This window comes from Rissa tridactyla, chromosome 3, assembly GCF_028500815.1.
Source record: "Rissa tridactyla isolate bRisTri1 chromosome 3, bRisTri1.patW.cur.20221130, whole genome shotgun sequence".
Lineage (NCBI taxonomy): Eukaryota > Metazoa > Chordata > Aves > Charadriiformes > Laridae > Rissa > Rissa tridactyla.
In genome coordinates this window covers 18,019,230-18,037,097 of record NC_071468.1, presented here as the reverse complement: position 1 = coordinate 18,037,097, position 17,868 = coordinate 18,019,230, and the positions used below count along the sequence as shown (strand labels likewise).

The following is a 17,868-nucleotide window of genomic DNA, read 5'->3' as shown; positions in this document are numbered from 1 at the left end:
AGCTCCGGTTATAGCAACACATATTTTAAGGATAACTATATATGTTACCATGTATACTTTAAGATCACCTTTTGTATCAAAAAGAAAAATACAATAGTAACAGCCAAGTTGAGCACTCAAGCAATTGTGGAGCATGGGCTCCTTAGAAAAAGAGTGGCAACAGGGCTCCAACACTACCATTCAGTAGACACCGCACGGCATACAAATTTAACACATTAATGGTTACACAGGGACCACGCTGAAGGACCATCAAATCTCCATCTGCCAGGAGTATACTGCTATAATTACAGGGTACTTTTTTCTTCAGGTGGATCACAACAGGAAAAATCTGAGCATAAATTTGCTCCCAAAATACTGAGTGCGTTCACCAGGAGAAATGAATTATTGATCAACCAACTTAGTGATAAATTGAGCTACGTTGCTCTTCTCCAGGAAACATTTTAAAGGTCTCCCAACATCTGCTGTCGAACAGGCCTCTTTCAGCTGCAGCCCATATCAACAGACACCCAGATACCCAAGCTAAAAGAGCAATAAGCTTGGATTAGATGGCAACTCACGGGGCTGATCTCTCAAAAGGGCAAGGCATGCTCCAAGCTGATGAAGCAGAAGCCACCGCAGCTTTCAGTTCCAGACTGAAAGAAGCGCAGAAGGGCAGAAGGGCAATTACTTTAATACAAAGCTATGTTTATTGGTTTCTGCTCAGCGAGGAGTTCCAGGTGGTTTACTGCACCCTCAATTCTGCTCTGTAAAGCTAAGTAGTAATTTCCACTTGGGTGTTGCTACCACAGCTGTCAGTAGCATTTGATTACTTCAGTGACTTTCCATATTTTCCCAAGACAAGTGAAATATTGTGGAAAAAAAAAGTATGTAACTGATAATTACTTGAGGTAAAAGGATGCATACATCAGAGGGATGAATAAAAAGGCGAAGGCAAGCCAGATGCTGGCATTTCCTGAACCATGGAGGGACTGATTTTCCAATCTTTGTACTGATTACGCATCTTTTTTTTCTGGAATTAAACTAAGAAACTCCAAAACCACCAAACCACCAACCACCAGATCAGCTTCTACGGATCCAACTCACGAGGGGCACCCGACTTTCACCCTAGACTTCTGTCAGTGGAGCTAGAAAGTTAGGTGACAGGAAAGAATGGCTCACAAGTGGCCATGCTGGTAGGAAAGAATGGCTCACCCCTCTCCAGGAACGTGTCCCGGGCTCTGCGAGGTAGCAGGTGGAAAGGGTTAGGCCTGAATTGTGGGTATCTTTGACCCCTTCTGCTATCCTTATCTTCCTTCTACAGAGTTTCATCCTTCTCTTATGCCCCAGTCCCGACTCTCCTGCTCCTTGCTCCAAACAAGCTCAGCAAGTCTCCGTCCCTCAAGAAATGCCATACTAGGTCCTCTGCAATTTCAGCCTCTTCATCACTCCCATTACGTGTCACCTTATCCAAGCAATTCCTTTCTGCTGGTCCTCAGCACCAGCTGATGAACTCCAATCCACCACAAAGAAACACAGATTTAACTACTTTTACTGTGAGTCCTTATATTGCTTCTATGTGATCTCAAAAACTTGCACATGTAAGCAAAGGTATTTTGAGGATTCAGGCTCTAGAGCAGAAAATAACAAGACTGGAAAAATAAAATGTCTCCAGACTTCTCTAAACTACTTTTGGTTTCAAGAGCCTTTATTTCAGGTAACAATTTACTCACAAACAAGGAGGTTAAACAGGTTGTGTGAGTCTACATGAAAGAACGCCAGAAAAAAAAGACTAAAAGGCTGTTGAGAAAAATAACCCCAGATCAGTATAATGAAATCTGAGATTTTCACCTTGAAGTGACAAGCGTTTCATCGCAAAATCACATTTATCAAAAGTGGGAAACCAAGACCTTATTTATGCTGGGTAGAGCCAAAATGGCTGTCCATTTTAATGTACATACTGTGTAATATATGGCTATATGTATTTTACAGCAATTACAGGACAATTAATAAGAGAAAATAGGCAAACCCCCATAAAACATAAGGAGCCTTCATCTGCCACCAGACTTTTTAAGCCTTACTGGAATTTCTGTATGAAAAATGGCATCTGCCAGAATTACTGATGTTTAAATGCTTTAAAAGGACAGCATCATAGAATGGTTTGATTTGGAAGGGACCTTCAAGATCATCTAGTTTCAACCCCCTGCCACGGGCAGGGACACCTCCCACTAGATCAGGTTGCTCAAAGCCCCATCCAGCCTGGCCTTGAACGCTTCAAGGGAACTTCTCTAGGTAAAAGTTTTGTTTTGATTTTTTGTTTTGACACTGCCTCCCCATAATGTCCTCACAGGTAAGCTTAGGAAGCGTGGGTTAGATGAGTGGGCAGTGAGGTGGATGGAGAACTGGCTGCATGGCAGAGCTCAGAGGGCTGTGATCAGTGGCGCAGAGTCTAGTTGGAGGCCTGTAACCAGCAGTGTTCTCCAGGGGTCAGTACTGGGTCCAGTCTTGTTCAACATATTTATCAACGACCTGGATGAGGGCAGAGTGTATCCTCATCAAATTTGCAGATGACTCAAAACTGGGAGGAGTGGCTGACACACCAGAAGGCTGGTATGACACTTGGAAAGCCACATCTGTGTGTGGTGTCCAGTTCTGTGCTTCCCAGGACAAAGACATTGTAGGTGTCAAATTTTTAAAAGGTAATGTACATGGTGACTGCATAAGCTGCCATATGATCCATCCAGCTGTGCAAAAGGCTAGTGATAGGTAAAAACACTCTCAACTCACTCCCCAAATTTGCTTTCAGCTTCAACTGTATACTTTTTGTGACTCATGCTGCCCAAAATATGCCTCAATTTATAATAATTTTTTTTGGTAGGACCTTATAGACACACATAGCTCTGCAAAAGAGTTGTTGTTCATAAGGTAATTTATAAAACCAGGAGAACAACATGGGAGAGAGCCCAACAGCAGTAGGATATATATTATGCTTGTGAGAAAGTATACTCTTTTCCCCTTGATGATGTTTGAAAAATACACCTATCGCTTCTCACTGAACATATCTGAAGCCAACGCTGTCAGAGCAGGAGGGAGGAGTCAGGGAAGGAGAGAGACAGAAAGTCTGATTAGTATGTCCTCGTCCACAACAGAAGAATGAACCAACTACTAAATATTTCTTCTGATTTCCAGAATGATTAGATGTTACTGGAAAAAATCTCACAGATGGGTAAAGCATGACCACCAAATCAGAATTCTCCTCTTTGATTCACAATGAACACAGAAGGTTGTAAAGAAAGCAGTGAAACACACAAAGTGCCATTGATTGACTTTAAAAACCCTCTCACGATTGTGACAACACTAGTACTTTATAAACTTTATCATAGTAACCACTTTTGAAGAGTGCACTGAATAGCGTGGGGCAAAAGAAGGATGGGAAAGGACTGTCCAGTCAGGAAAGATGTTCTCATTCATCTTACGTCCACAGACACTAGGCTAACAAGACATGTGACAACACTGAAAGTAACCTGAAAAAAAGACAGATTTTAAAAAGTGCTAAACTGAAAAGACAAAACCAAAACCAAACCAAACTTAAAAACCCAAACCATGCTCCCAAAACCTGAGCAATTGCACAGGATGGAGGTGTTCCCACCGCGTACAGAGAAATCTAAGCTACTGATCTCAAAACAATTTGTGAAACACATTTATAATCATGCAGTACAGGAAGTTCCTTCCAAGAAGGGGGAAGACAGTCTAAGCTCTTAGTAACTATGGTATTGGCAGACTCTAGTCACAGCAAGCCAACTGATGCCAAAACAAACAAAAACATCCCAAACAAAAAACACCACATAAAAACCAAAACAAGACATTCCCAAACACCCCAGTTTTCCATTTTCATCTCAATGCACTTGTATTAAACATCTCACAAATCACAGCAAGTCAGCGGAATAATGCTTTTCATTTAGTACAGAGTGTTTCTTCATTTTTTTTCAACGGTGTATGAAGATGTCCAAGATTTAAATGCATTACTTTTCTAACTACATAGTGCCTAAAGAGCAGAGAAATAAGAAAACTCACTGTCTAGAGTAATTTCTACACTGCAATGTAAGAGAAAATTTGGAAAATGTATCAGACTACAAACAATGCCAAATGCCATTGGAAACATGATTGCGCTTTCTGTTATTTGTATTAAGTGTATATTCATTCTATAACATAATTACTGTCCAGAGAATTCAGAGATTTACATTTATATAATTTTATAGTCTTTCATGAGACTATTCGAAGGAACTACCAGTCAAAAATATGAATAGAATGTGTCTTCTATTTTTAATCCCCCTCCAAAAAATTAACAAGTTATGCATTATAAGGCAGCTAAATAAAGAAATTAAAATGACTGCATAATACTGAGCCCCTTCTATAAAAGTAATTCAGCTAAACACAAATATGGGTTAAATACTTTCAACACTGCACATACTAAGAATTCCTTCCTACATTACAGAAATACACATATAGACTAATCCTTACATTGAATGACTTTTAAACAAATGAAAACACCAGTACAACAACAGAACAAAACACGAGCTTTGAAAAGGAAAACAAACACAAAACTAACACTGACAAAGAAAGTCATAAGACAAAAAATACCAGGTTAGATCTTGCAGTGTAGTATATTTCTTCTGAATTGTCCAAAAAATCGCTACTGTCAGGCTGTTCATTAGATAGAGATCAAAAAACTCAAGTTATTTACATTGCGACTGAAAGCCAAGTATATATAAAGGGAAATTTTCTTGCTAGAAAAAAAGTCATTAGTTGAAACTCAAACCATGTTAAGACAGTTCTGGGAATGGGGGTAAAACACAGCTAAGGGTATGGTCACATTACCAAACACTATCAAATCACAACAAAATAATGAATTATTGTTCATCACCTGAGCTGTGGTAATGAGCAACAAACTGCCTCCGTAAGAGGCAAGTATGTGCCAGTTCAACATCTCAGTGCACCACAGGCAATAACTCATCATGCTGCAGTGGTCCAGTCCTTTCGCTTGTGCACTCATACCCATAAGTAAATAAGCATGAAGTTTAAGCATGCTTTAGTGAGACAGAAGCAAAAGGGTTAGAAGAACAGCCTTAACGAAAAGGGATCCACACTGTTATTGCTGGCATGTCTTGCTCCCGCTTCCATTTATACAAGACCTTCTCTCCCAGAGCGTGTAGATTCTTACAAACTTCTCCCTCAGCCTGCTCTGTGCTAAGGCTCTTTGTTAGAGTATATACGAATAGAGCTCTTATTTGCATTTGACGTGCCAATTTAAATTGTCCTTCATTCTATATCTGACAAAATAATTTTTTTTCGTTGGTCCCTACACCCAACATCATCACTTTCAAAATCATAGTTCTGCTTCCCTCTTGGCTAACAGAAGTTGTAAGAATCAAGCCAACTCTTTAACTCTCAGTCTCCAGTGGCAATATAGTACAAAAACATCTACCATAGATTAGATGTAAGCAGTTACTTTTGCTTACAGGAACTATCTTGCTTGCAGAGGCATTTTTATGTATGTCACAGTAATCCTATGACAGACAAACCTATTATTGTTTCACAAATAAGCATTTTTTCCCCATTCATGCTTACACTGAAAATAAACTCAAATAATTATACCAGTACTACAGAAAAACTCTTGCCAGGTCATCAGAAATAACATATTAATCTTCTAAAGATAAGACTTACGTAAGCTTTCCTAAAATAAAGGAATTTTATCTGGAAAGGTCAGGTCAGTTCTGCATGCTTCATCCTGATAAGTGCAGTGGAGCAGCTAATTTCCCTCTTCAATAAAAATCCAAACAAGCAGTTACGGATGTTCCTTATAGACAGGGAGTGAGGCGAGTTCTTTGGATAGGTTTCAAATATGCAAACTCTGACAGGAATAGACAATACTAAGAGATTTCCTTATCAGGAAAAAATAATCTGGATCATGGACTCCCTTCTTGCTAAGTGCAAAGGTCCAGATTGCTAACACACAAGGTCAGAAAAAGCTCAATTCCTCCCTTCCAAAGACATCTGCCAAAGAAGTGCTCTCAAAAGTTGTCTTTTAATGCCTGCAGAAAATATCTCTCCCCAGTTTAGCAACTCTGGTTCCTAAGGTGCAATGAAAACACCCCATGAAGTTGTCCACTAACTGGTTTGTATAGTCAGTGACTGATAAAACAAGAAAGAAATGGAAAAAGTATTTTTAAAACTTCAGCTTCTACATTAACATCTTTTCGCAATTATGATTCTGGGTGTGTATAAATAAATAAAATTCTTAAGGAGCAAAAGCATTATAATTTGAACTATACGTTGCTACCAATTTTATTTTCTTTTAATCCAGACAATGCAACAGGGAAGCAAAGCCAGGATAACTTGGAATCAGTTCAAAAATAATTTTGAGTTAACTGATGAGTTTATGGTAGAAACATCGACTTCATTACCATATTTAATAAACACTTGTATAACCAGGGATTCTAAACGATGTTGTTATGCAGTTATGCCAAGGTCTAAATAACATACCTGAAATAATTGCCTAAGTCCTACGTGTGATTTGGTAAACTATTCTCCCCTGTCTCAAACAGGCATCAGAAACTGCAGACTACCTGTCCAGCCAGTTGCCGAGGAAGAGCAAGATTATATACAACCCCATACGCCCAGAGCCAGCTGAGCCACTACTGAAGGACAAAGCACCGGGAAGATTTTAGTACAACTACAGAGCAATACAAGGAAACCTGTGTCAGAAGTCCCACTCACATGTGGTTTGTAGACTATAGAAGAGGAAGTACATTCCTAGGTACACACCCTTCCCAAAACCAACTCAGAGCAAAGCCAACGTCCCTCCCACCTATGTATTAACTTTTTCACCTTAACACCTGCCTTAGAAAAACAAAGAGAACACAGAAATCTGCAGTGAGGAAGCAAAGGAGTGTCTTTTTTTATCCAGGAATATGCAGAAAACTGCCCAAGTGCACAAATGGGGAAAGCAACAGTCTCCATAGAAGAGAGGAAGCTACTGCAGTTCTGTGTGTGAGACTGCACAAATGCCTCTTCCCTCACTGCTTGATTTCTCATGCCTCTTGTACTGATTGATGGGTCCATAAGGAGAACGCATTGGCAATACACCTTTACAGAATACCTCAGCTGCCAGACTCCGTGCGGCTCAGGTGTGAGGCAGCCACAGAAAGGTTGTTTGCATGGGAAAATAACAACCCCACAAAAATCCAATTTTTTAAAATGCATCATACCTCTTTCCCAGGCTCTCAATTTTATTATTTGCATTATCAATCATTGTCAACACAAGCACAAGGGAAAGAAACATTTGTGTATGCACAGCAATTCTACAATTAAAAAAAATAAGTCTATAAATAAGGGGAATTATATACTTGGCAATGAGGTATAAAGGATAGAGGAAACCCACAAAACAAAGGATTGTTGCTTAGCACATACATCACACCTGGCAGAGCCTGCGAGTAAGGGGTCTTGCTTTAGGACCAATGTTACAACTTGCCAGAAAAACTGCTACCAAATTTAGTGGGGCTAAGGAAGTATGCTACACAACTTGGACTCCTCATCCTCCACAGATATTTACGGGGAATAATGTGCGGACCATAGCTCATGCTGCTTGTTACTCACAAATTCATGATGTGGCTCCGTCTCTTTCCTCAAGGGTGGATCAAATTTTACTTGACCAACTATTTAGGGGAAAAGGAAAACAAGGATTTAAGTTGGATTGTAATTAAACAAAATTTACCTGCAAAGGCTAAAAAGAAAAATCCAGTTTAACGAGCATATCATATCCCCACTGATGGAAACTTCTGATACATGCACATATCGAACTTGTGCCTGCTAGAAACTAAAAGGCACAGAAGTAGTCTTCTATCACAAAAGGATCACAATCACCATTTGCCCCACCTACTCATTAGACGGATCAGGAAAACCATTCAGCAAATAGGGTAGTGAAGTGCCCTCTTTAGAGGAGCAATACAGCTGTAATTTATAGAAAACACATCCATTGTGTGAATTCACTCATGGATCTGTTCTTCTGGGAGATTCGCTAGCACTAAAGAGCCTTGAATGAAGTTTGGAGAGAGCTAATCGCATCTTCTAGGACAGCTCTTTAGCAAATACTCTTTAACACTCCTCCCCTCAGTTTTAGCTTAAGAAAAGACAACTAAAGCTCCAAGTATTGTTCTGATTTAATTCAAGCAAAAGGACGACTACAATTTGGGGGATAGAGTCTGCTTTTAATGGACAGTGATCGACCTCCTCCCTTCCTGATTTCTCCATGACTGTTTCAATTCAAAAGCAGAAACTACAACAAGATACTAAATTAAGGAAGAAAAATCTTCCTCTGCTGTTATGTTACTCAGCAGAATCTGGCATCACTCAGAATATAGTTGCATGAGTGGCATATGAGCTCTGAGACCTCAGGTTGTGTCTTGTTCAATTAAGATGAAGTAATAGTGGGATTTGCTGAAATGCTGACAAAGGGTGTATTCAAATATTTTACACTAGCATTTCTTTTGCATAATCACCTAGAACCTATATCCGTAAGTGAAACAGCATACTTTTTTTCTTATATATCACTAAAAATATGTCTATATATGTCAGATACCCAGAATACCAGTTGAAATAAGCAAATATCAATGATTATTTTAATATATATATTACACATGCTTACAGTTTATTTCAGAGCGTGTCTTTTCTTCTCTCACATTTCTACTTGTTGAATGAATTCTATGAGGCACTACAAGAGGCTAGAAGAAAAAAACAAAATACTTCATTACCAAAATATACTCAATTGAAATGCAGTAATGTCTACCTAGTCTTTAGTAGGTTTATTAGCACAGTATAAAAGAAGAAGGAAAGAAATCAAGCAGAAGCTAAAAATAAAGATTGCATGTATGTTTTTGTACATTAAAGTTAAAATTATTGGAGACACTTTATCTTTAGAGTATCTTCAGCTCCAAAATAAGGGTTTTTAAAACACTGGATTTGAGCAAATAAAGACAATGCTGGCCAGCATTGTCTTTGCTCAGATAACATTTCCTTTTTGAGCCTTTCAGTTTAAGGGTATTGGCAGTTTCAAAAATAAGCAGTAAGACCAAATCTGACTTACTGACAGCATTTCCTTTGTTTACATACCTCAATCATTTATGCTAAGCGTCTAAGCTAAACTGATTCCTAAAAAGTCAAAGGTTAGTTTCTCTAAGTAGATGAGAAGTTAGCCTGAGGTTTTTAGAGCTGAATAGAAGGGAGCATTCGGGCCCTCTGTGCTGTGTGACAAGAGCAATGCCATCATTTCTACAAATTCACCTTTGTATTTATGTTCCACTTCTATTTTTAACCTGTATCTCCGTTTCATAGAATCATCATAGAATGGTTTGGGTTGGAAGGGACCTTGAAGACCATCTAGTTCCAACCCCCTGCCATGGGCAGGGACACCTCCCACTAGACCAGACTACTTAAAGCCCCATCCAGCCTGGCCCTGAATGCTTTGAGGCATGGGACATCCAAAACTTCTCTAGGCAACCTGTGCCAGTGTCTCACCATCCAAGAATAAAGAATTTTTTCCTGATATCTAATCTAAGTCTCCCCTCTTTCAGTTTAAACCCATTACCCCTCATCCTATCGCTACCCTCCCCAATAAAGAGTCCCTCCTCCACCTTTCCCGTAGGCTCCCTTTACGTACTGGAAGGCCGCAATAAGGTTTCCCTGGAGTTTTCTCCTTTCCAGGCTGAGTAACCCTAACTCTCTCAGCCTGTCTTTCACAGGAGAGGTGCTCCAGCCCTCTGATTATCTTCATGGCCTTCCTCTGGACCCGCTCCAACAGGTCCATGTCTTTCCTGTGCTGACAACTCCAGAGGTGGACGCAGTACTCCAGGTGGGGTCTCACCAGAGCAGAGAAGAGGGCCAGAATCACGTCCCTCAACCTGCTGGACACAATGCTTTTGATGCAACCCAGGATGCAGTTGGCTTTCTGGGCTGTGAGCACACATTGCCAGCTCATGTCCAATTTCTAATCAACCAACATCCCCAAGTCCTTCTCCTCAGGGCTGCTCTCAAGCCATTCTCTGCCCAGCCTGTTTTTGTGGTTGGGATTGCCACAACCCAGGTCCACGACCTTGCACTTGGCCTTGTTGAACCTCATGAGGTTTGCACAGGCCCACATCTCAAGCCAGCCCAGGTTCCTCTGGATGGCACCCCCTCCCTCCAGCACGTTGACTGGACCACACAGCTTGGTATCATCAGCAAGCTTACTGAGGGTGCACTCAATCCCACTGTCCATGTCACCAACAAAGAAGTACCAACTTCTGAGAAACGCCACTCATCACTAGTCACCATTTGGACTTTGAGCCAAATTTTTCAGGCACGATTTGCCCTTAGTAAAGCCACGTTGGCTGTCACCAATCATCTCCTTATTTTCCATGTGCCTTAGCAGAGTTTCCAGGAGGATGTGCTCCATGATCTTGCTGGGCACAGAGGTGAGACTGACTGGCCTGTAGTTCCCCACGTCTTCCTTTTTTCCCTTTTTAAAATGGGGGTTATGTTTCACCTTCTAGTCAGCATGAACTTCACCAGACTGCCACGACTTCTCAAATATGATGGATAGCGGCTTAGCAACTTTATCTGCCAGTTCCCTCAGGACCCACAAAAAGACTTTCTTCTCTACTTTCTGTCATGAACTTTTAAAACTAGACTTTCTTTTCTTTGCCCCTGTTGGATTTTTCTCTCTTCTTTCTAAATACGCTACTGAAGGTTCTCTTCGAAACTATAATTTAGCGTTTCTTAACAAGATTACAAGGCCAGCTGATTGCTGAATACAATCAGGCCCCAAAATAAGCACCATAAATCCTAAGTGTGCTCTCAGTACTTCCTCTGCAATGAAATCTTACTCTTTAGAAAAAAAAATGTTCATTCTCCATGCTGTTAGCCTAAGTAATCTCTGAAAAGTGTGTACTCACTATGTTTCTTTGTTGAAGATGTGGCAGCAAAACAACTTTTAATTAAGGCAATCTGACACAGTAGTGTTAGAAATTTGATGTGCTGGTATACTAGCTTTGCTTTTATATATACTAATTATAATCTTCACTTGGCAACTTTTGACTACGAAGTGATGACAGAGTTAGAAAGCTTCAACTGCTCTACTATTACAAAGAGTCACGAATGGCTCAGCAACTCTGTTTATCCCTGAGATATTATCTGAATATGTATCTCATTGGCAGTTTTTCGTTTCTTGTAACTTACGCCAATCCTCCCCTACCTCAGTTCTGGTTTGTCTGTTGTGCATTCTTACGAGCCTTAAAAACGGTTTGCTATAATTCAGGATGTGTTTCAAGGTTTGACCTGTTTTTTTACTCGAGGATTTCAAACACACTGAGTGCTAAAAGGTTGCTTATTTACATTCTGTTAAGAGGCACTGCCCACTTGCACATGATGTGCGTGCATCTGCAAGGCCAGCACCAGGAGGCCGATTGTAGAGGTGGTGGGAGGTATTTTTGCCTTTGCAGTGATATTATGTGAGTTCCTTGCATCCTGCCACAGATGTTTGTACTGCACAACAGGCAGAGCCTGCCCTCATACCTCCTCCTCCATGACCACAGAATTACTGGAAGGAGTCAAATCTTCATTTCTCAGTCATGAGGACAAAGTCCTCAAGTCACCTTGCAAGAAACCCTGCTGACAAAAACCCAATACAAACAGCTGACAACTGAGCTGTCCAAGAGGACAAAGGAATGTAGGTTATCTTCCTGACACAAATGCCACTTAGGCACAATTTGAGTCACAGTACAGATCTCGAGAGCAATCTTACCCCCAAAACTAAGGGTAAAACATGCGCTAAGGATAAAACATGAGCACTTTCCTCTTTACAACCTTTTCAACTAATATCACATCCATCACGAGAGCAACTGTCACAGAAGTGTGGCAAACAGGCAGCTGCCAGCATCTCCAAAGGTTTATTCTTAAGTGAAAGCAGAGTCCCAAATGGAAATCAAAAAAACCCACACAAAACAGAAAAAAACATCAAAAAACTATCACATCAAAAATCCCAAAATACCTGCTTCCCCCCCACTCCAACAACCAAAAATCAAAACAAACTGGAAAGCAGGTCTGAAGCTCAAGATTCTCATCAATGTTGTTTTACCATGTTATGTTGCTTTCAATTTTCAATGGATGCATTCAGGTGACTGCCACAAGTATAGGAGTGGTCAATACCCAAGTTTGGATTAACATCTCCAGCTTCCTCTGTGAGATGGCAGGTACTGGAGAAAGTTTAATCGTGTACAAAAGGAGCATGTATACTTCTTATTCCCTTTGGTTTTTTATAGGAAAGGCCACAATGCCAACAATTGCTTTGCCTGTGGTAGGATTCTTCATCTGAAATACAGACCTTGCTCCAGATGCATCAGATAATTCATTATCACCTGCTTTATTCACAGAGATGGGTTCTAGACTTGATTATTACAAAATAAAATGTTTTCCCAAGTGTCACTACCAATCTCATTCTGCAGGTGGCTTAAACAAGGAAAATTATCTCGCAACATGGCTAGGGGAGAAACGAACAGAGACATCGAAGTTGTCTATCCAATGAAAATGATCCAGCACCACAGGTAAATGGTGTCTGAAGCTCACTGGAGAGCTCAAGGCCATGTGATGAACAAGGACAGAGAAGTAGCATTATGCCTTGCACAGAAGCTGACCATTGCAGCAGGAAACCCTCAGCAACGTAAGAAAAACAACAAATGAACTAATATCTGACAAGATGCTTATCAAAAGACACGCAAGCAGTCTGCTTGTCCTCCATACTGTCAGCCACTCTAGCTCCTTTACAAATGATGAAAATGGGCATTTTCTGATTACTGCTGTGAGGCTGTGAGGTTTTTTTTTTCCCCCTCTTCATTTTCTCCCCAGACAAGGCATAGCTTCCCCCCCACCCCCAACCCCCATACCACACTTCATTTCAGGATAACCAATAAGTAATAAAATAGACAGCAGAAGAGCCTTCTTAATGCTAAATCAGAAGGGACATAAAAAGAGTGAACACTATTTTGAAAGCTATAATTAACTGTCAATAAAACGTGTACTGAAGTGACTCCATACAGGAAGATATGTGAGATTATCCACCTGAGTGGCCCAAAATGAAGGCCAAGATTCTTACTAAGAAGATATACAAGTGACACAGGGGAATGGAACATCAAGGTTTCAGTACAATTTCCAGGAAAGGTGGGAAGACTTGCAGGGCAAGCTACTCTGATCTGAGCAGCTCACTCACAGGAAGCCCACTGAAAACAGCAACCTTCCTTCTTATGACAGCTCATGAAAGCTTCCGTTTTCTGGTTTCTACAGAGATACCGCTTGTAATGAGTCTCGGAGCTCTCTATCATCACTGAACAGACAGAGAACTAAAGGACACCTGATCCTTAGAGCTCATGCTGAGGAGAAGATCCAAGTTCCTCAGTGCTGTCTCCATCAGGAATCAGACACCTTTCTCTTAACACTGACATGGAAGTCAACCACATTAAGGGTTTTCTTGTGTGTTTACCTTTCCTAAATATTTTTTTTTTTTTTTTAAACAGAAAGATTTACTCAGTGTGCTCTGCTATTTGCAATTACTTTTGAAAGTACTGACCATTCAATCCTTATGCTTTCCTCTCCTTCCCTCCCATTTAGGAAATACGTAAACATTGCCCTCTACAATACAAAAAAGATCTATTTCACTTTGGCTTCTTTCCATGTTTATTTATTCAGCTTCTAAGGAAGACAGACTTGGGGCATGTCAACTTGTCTTTGCTGTTCCAGAAAGTAAAAGCTCATTTAAATTGTAAAACCTGAAAATTAGTATCTTAAAATAGTTGCTTCTTTTAAGCTTACTTTCCTTTGCAGGCATTTTTAGACTAGTTTATCCATTAAAAAAAAGTAAAACACAAGTATGCAATTAATGAATCAATGCCATTTGTGTTAAAAGGATTAATCTTTTCTCCCCAAAAGAGATCAACAATTAGGGAACTATAAGCATTTGGAAAGTCTTCACTAACATACAGTTAAGTACAGAGACAGGATGCAGAAACAGAATATCTGTTTTCTCTTACTTATGAAACACTTCAGTCTTGCGCTGTTTATCGCCCTACGTAGGCATGCCATTTTCCCCAGCTAGTAAAGCAGAAAATCAGAAGCTTTGCCTTTGACAAAACTATCAAGTGAAATCAAGTTTCAGAGTATTTTAAGACAGAAAATATAATCTGCATGAAATACATAGCAAACCATTTGACAAAAACAACTATAGGATCCTTGTCTTCTAATAAGAAAGCAAATTAAGAGCAAAAGAAGTTCTACATTGGTTTTATGAACCCATTCTTTGCGGATTAATGGAAACATAATTCCACAAAGAAAAAGACAGTGGAATGGATGACAGAAGACAGGACTGGAGTAGTCATCCATATTTACTGTTGCAAAATTGTTGAAGGACAACAATAAACAAAATTTTAAAGTCTTTTTTACTTTCCCTCTCCCCGCCCAAATAGAATGAATTTTGGAAAGTGCCTGTACACGTGACAGAGTAGCACAACCAAAAGTAACAGCAACCCTTGAGACTATTCACAGACCACAAAACATTCTGTGGCCCAATATATCATAATCGTGTAGTTTTCTCAGCAAACAAAACCTTAATCTGACTCTATAATTAAAACATATTCCTACCTCAGGATCATCATCATCAAAATCATGGTAAGTGGAATGATCGGGATTATTCATTTTATCCAAAAGCTCAATAGCAAGACTTCGATTTAATGGCTGGGTCACAAAAGGATGCTGAAAGATAAAAGGAAAAAAACCACATATTAAAATTCCCACCACTCATATTAAGCATATTTTAATTTTAGAACTTAAAAAAAAATCCCATACATAAATTTATACCTGTAGTAACTTCTCGGCTGTAGGTCTTTTTTTAGGATTTTTTGTAAGTGCCATTTTCACAAAATGATGGAAACTATTGGACCTGAAAATGAAGTGGTAAACATTAGAATAAATTGTCCAGTGAAATACATGATCATTACCTACTGAAACAGAGAAGTACTTACCATTTCATTTTGTCCTTTAATTTAGGAGGCTGGAAATTGCTTTTTGTCATTAGAAAAAGTGCTCTGAAAAAAAAACAACCAATATTTCTGTGGTTTATATTGCAATACATATATAAGATGAATTATTAAATATATTACTTAGTTGGCAGGAAGAAGTCCATCAGTTTAAGAGATGCTGCCAGGACATTACACATTTATGCACCGAAAAGTGTTGTTACAGTTTCTGTCATGTACATTCAGAACACTTACAACCCGATACCCTGGCAGTACCCCCAAGCACACATAGCCACTACTTAAAACAGAGTATTTACACACCAAGCTTTAACCCCTTACTAACCTCATTGGATGTAGGTCAAACATTGGAGGCTGAAGTTCTGCAAGCTCTATAGCAGTTATTCCAACTGCCCACAGGTCACAGAGCTGGTTGTAGCCACCTTTTCTTTCTACTGCAGCAACTTCTGGCGCCATCCTAAAAGGTAAAAGACACATTTAGATGAAGTTATTGCCACAAGTCAAACATTCTTCTGTACATAGCAGCTTACTACTCTTTTCCCTAAAGCTCTCCCTCTCTAAGCTCACAGCATATACATTTATACGTGTGGATACATACACATGTGGGTAAAAAGTTCTGCAATGTATAGACGAAGTTTTCCTCAATCGTCTTCTAGTAACTAATAGGCAGTTTCCAAAAGAGCTATTTAGCAGTAAGTGGATGCAACCAATCTGTCTCAGACTTTTTTTGCAGGCACACAATGAACTACGACTCAACAACCAAAGAGATTAATGTATAATTATTCAACTACAGTAAAATCCAAATAATAACCAAATTCACACATTACCCCAGAAAGTGATCAACTGACTTTGAAGGGAAGAATTCTAACAAAACAAAAAAAAGTAACTAAATGTCAGCTTTCTTGTATCCTGAAAGCATGAAACCTGAAGACTCATTGTCACCTCTGCACAGAGCACTACTTGTTTGTAAAGTCCGCCTCACTGTAACTGTAATGTCAGAAGACCTCATTTAAGTTAAAAAGTTATCCTCAGGTGGCAAAAATAACAAACATAACTGACACATGAATAGGAATACCTAAAGAAAATTATTCACTAGGCATTGTCACATGTTCTGAATGGCCAAAGTGAATTATGGATTTGATTGTCCTACATAGTCATATCAGATGGCAAACATGTTAACATTTTTTAGCTTTGAACTTTATTAGTTCAGATCACCTGAAAAGTACCAGTGGAACTGGAGATGTTACTCAATATAGGTAAGACAGATGAATGTCACTTAATGAGTGTTCCAGCAAAGCAGCAGGCAGCATATCAAATGATGCATTATTTAAACACAGACATCCTTATCTTTCAATACGAAAACATCATCAGGTTTGGTGGTACAACTTATTCCAAGTTTGCAGAGTTAAACTATATTTACATAAGCTTCTTCCAGAGTTCATGGAAAACCCAATCACTCTAAATCAAAAAGGGAGGGAGTTACTGAGGTAGAGGGGGAACACGGCTAACTTCAGAAAAAACATGGAGGAGAAGCGCAAATGTAAACAGCAGGGTTACTAGAACTGCACAGCAGTTCTGCCCTTCATTTCTCTCCCATCCAAGCACCATAGCCTTACCTGCCCAGACACCTCTGATGATCACTAAAGCCTTCACACTGCCTGTTTCCACTAAATTTTCTTCTCCACAATCTCAACAATTTTGCTTCCTTGCTTCTCCTCTCAAATCTCTGAGAAGCCTTGCAAAGAAAAACTGATGCTTTTCATCAGCGTTTAACCTATGTAATGCTTTCAAAGTTATTGTTTAAGGTTATGACGCATTATTTGACAAGCCTGGCACAATTTGGAAGTCACACAGAGATACAGGCCAAGACTAAAGTCACCCAGACATCTCAGGAAAGAGAGACACAAATCAATTACATAATCATGACTGATGGGTGTTTGCGTTATTCCGAAAGGGAAGTGAATCCATGCCTTGGCTGACTAACACTGCAGAAGAATGCTAAAAATGCTGTGCTTTATTACTGCAAGACTGAATATTTGAATGTAGGGGTTTTTTCATTATATACATTTTTATTTTGTACCTACTATGCTGTCAGACAACAAAATATAGACTATCTTTCTGAGAAACATACACAAAGGTGCTATTTTACAATGAAGAATGTGTGTCATTTACTTGAAGGTGAAAGAGGAACAACCACTTCCAGTACAAAGAGGAGAAAATAAAATGCTCAACGTTAGGAAAGATAAGTTATGCAAACTAGTTTACTGAGGCCAAAATGAAGATGCAGTACAGATCGAATAGAAATGTACGTTTGAATTCAATCAGCTTAGGCAAATAAGGGGAAAAAAAAAGAAAATGGCTTAGAGGAAACATTTCACAAGTGTCAAAAGAATCTGTGGCGACAAATGAAACTCATTATCAACTGAAGAGTTGCAGAAAAAACATATCTAGGGTGAAAGCAAAGAAACATAAAACACCAAGACAGAAAATCAGGGAAGAAAAAAAAAAATAATCTAAGATTAGAGTTAAAAACAAGTAAAATTGTTGACAGTTTTTGACTAAATTGATTGATATACATTAGTCAACAGTGACAGTAGCACACAACCAGCTTTTTAATTTTTCAGATCACTTGAGCATTTTCTCTGATACTCAGCTAATTCAGGATTTAGCATAAACAATACAGAGATGATCACCAGAAAGTCTGACACAGCCTTTAGTGATTAGTCTACTCAGTAAGTGACATAGCATGCTTTTAATCACAATTTTTCAACAGTATTAT

The 17,868-nt window shown here is 39.3% G+C and overlaps 1 protein-coding gene across 15 annotated transcripts in view; it reads right to left on the bottom strand.

The window, feature by feature from the left end:
• The window catches only part of MAP4K3 (mitogen-activated protein kinase kinase kinase kinase 3), an 80,277-nt gene that overhangs the window by 34,925 nt on the left and 27,484 nt on the right, over positions 1 to 17,868 (bottom strand). For 11 of the 15 annotated variants that reach the window (XM_054193887.1, XM_054193884.1, XM_054193878.1 and 8 more), the window contains exons 9-15: positions 15,415 to 15,546; positions 15,078 to 15,140; positions 14,914 to 14,995; positions 14,698 to 14,808; positions 8,681 to 8,756; positions 7,633 to 7,691; positions 4,618 to 4,680 (exon numbers count right to left, since the gene is read on the bottom strand). In XM_054193887.1, the coding sequence (XP_054049862.1) occupies positions 4,618 to 4,680; positions 7,633 to 7,691; positions 8,681 to 8,756; positions 14,698 to 14,808; positions 14,914 to 14,995; positions 15,078 to 15,140; positions 15,415 to 15,546 (586 nt within the window). The remainder of the gene's footprint in view (positions 1 to 4,617; positions 4,681 to 7,632; positions 7,692 to 8,680; positions 8,757 to 14,697; positions 14,809 to 14,913; positions 14,996 to 15,077; positions 15,141 to 15,414; positions 15,547 to 17,868) is intronic. The other 4 variants (XM_054193882.1, XM_054193877.1, XM_054193881.1 and 1 more) reach the window with 1 other exon arrangement.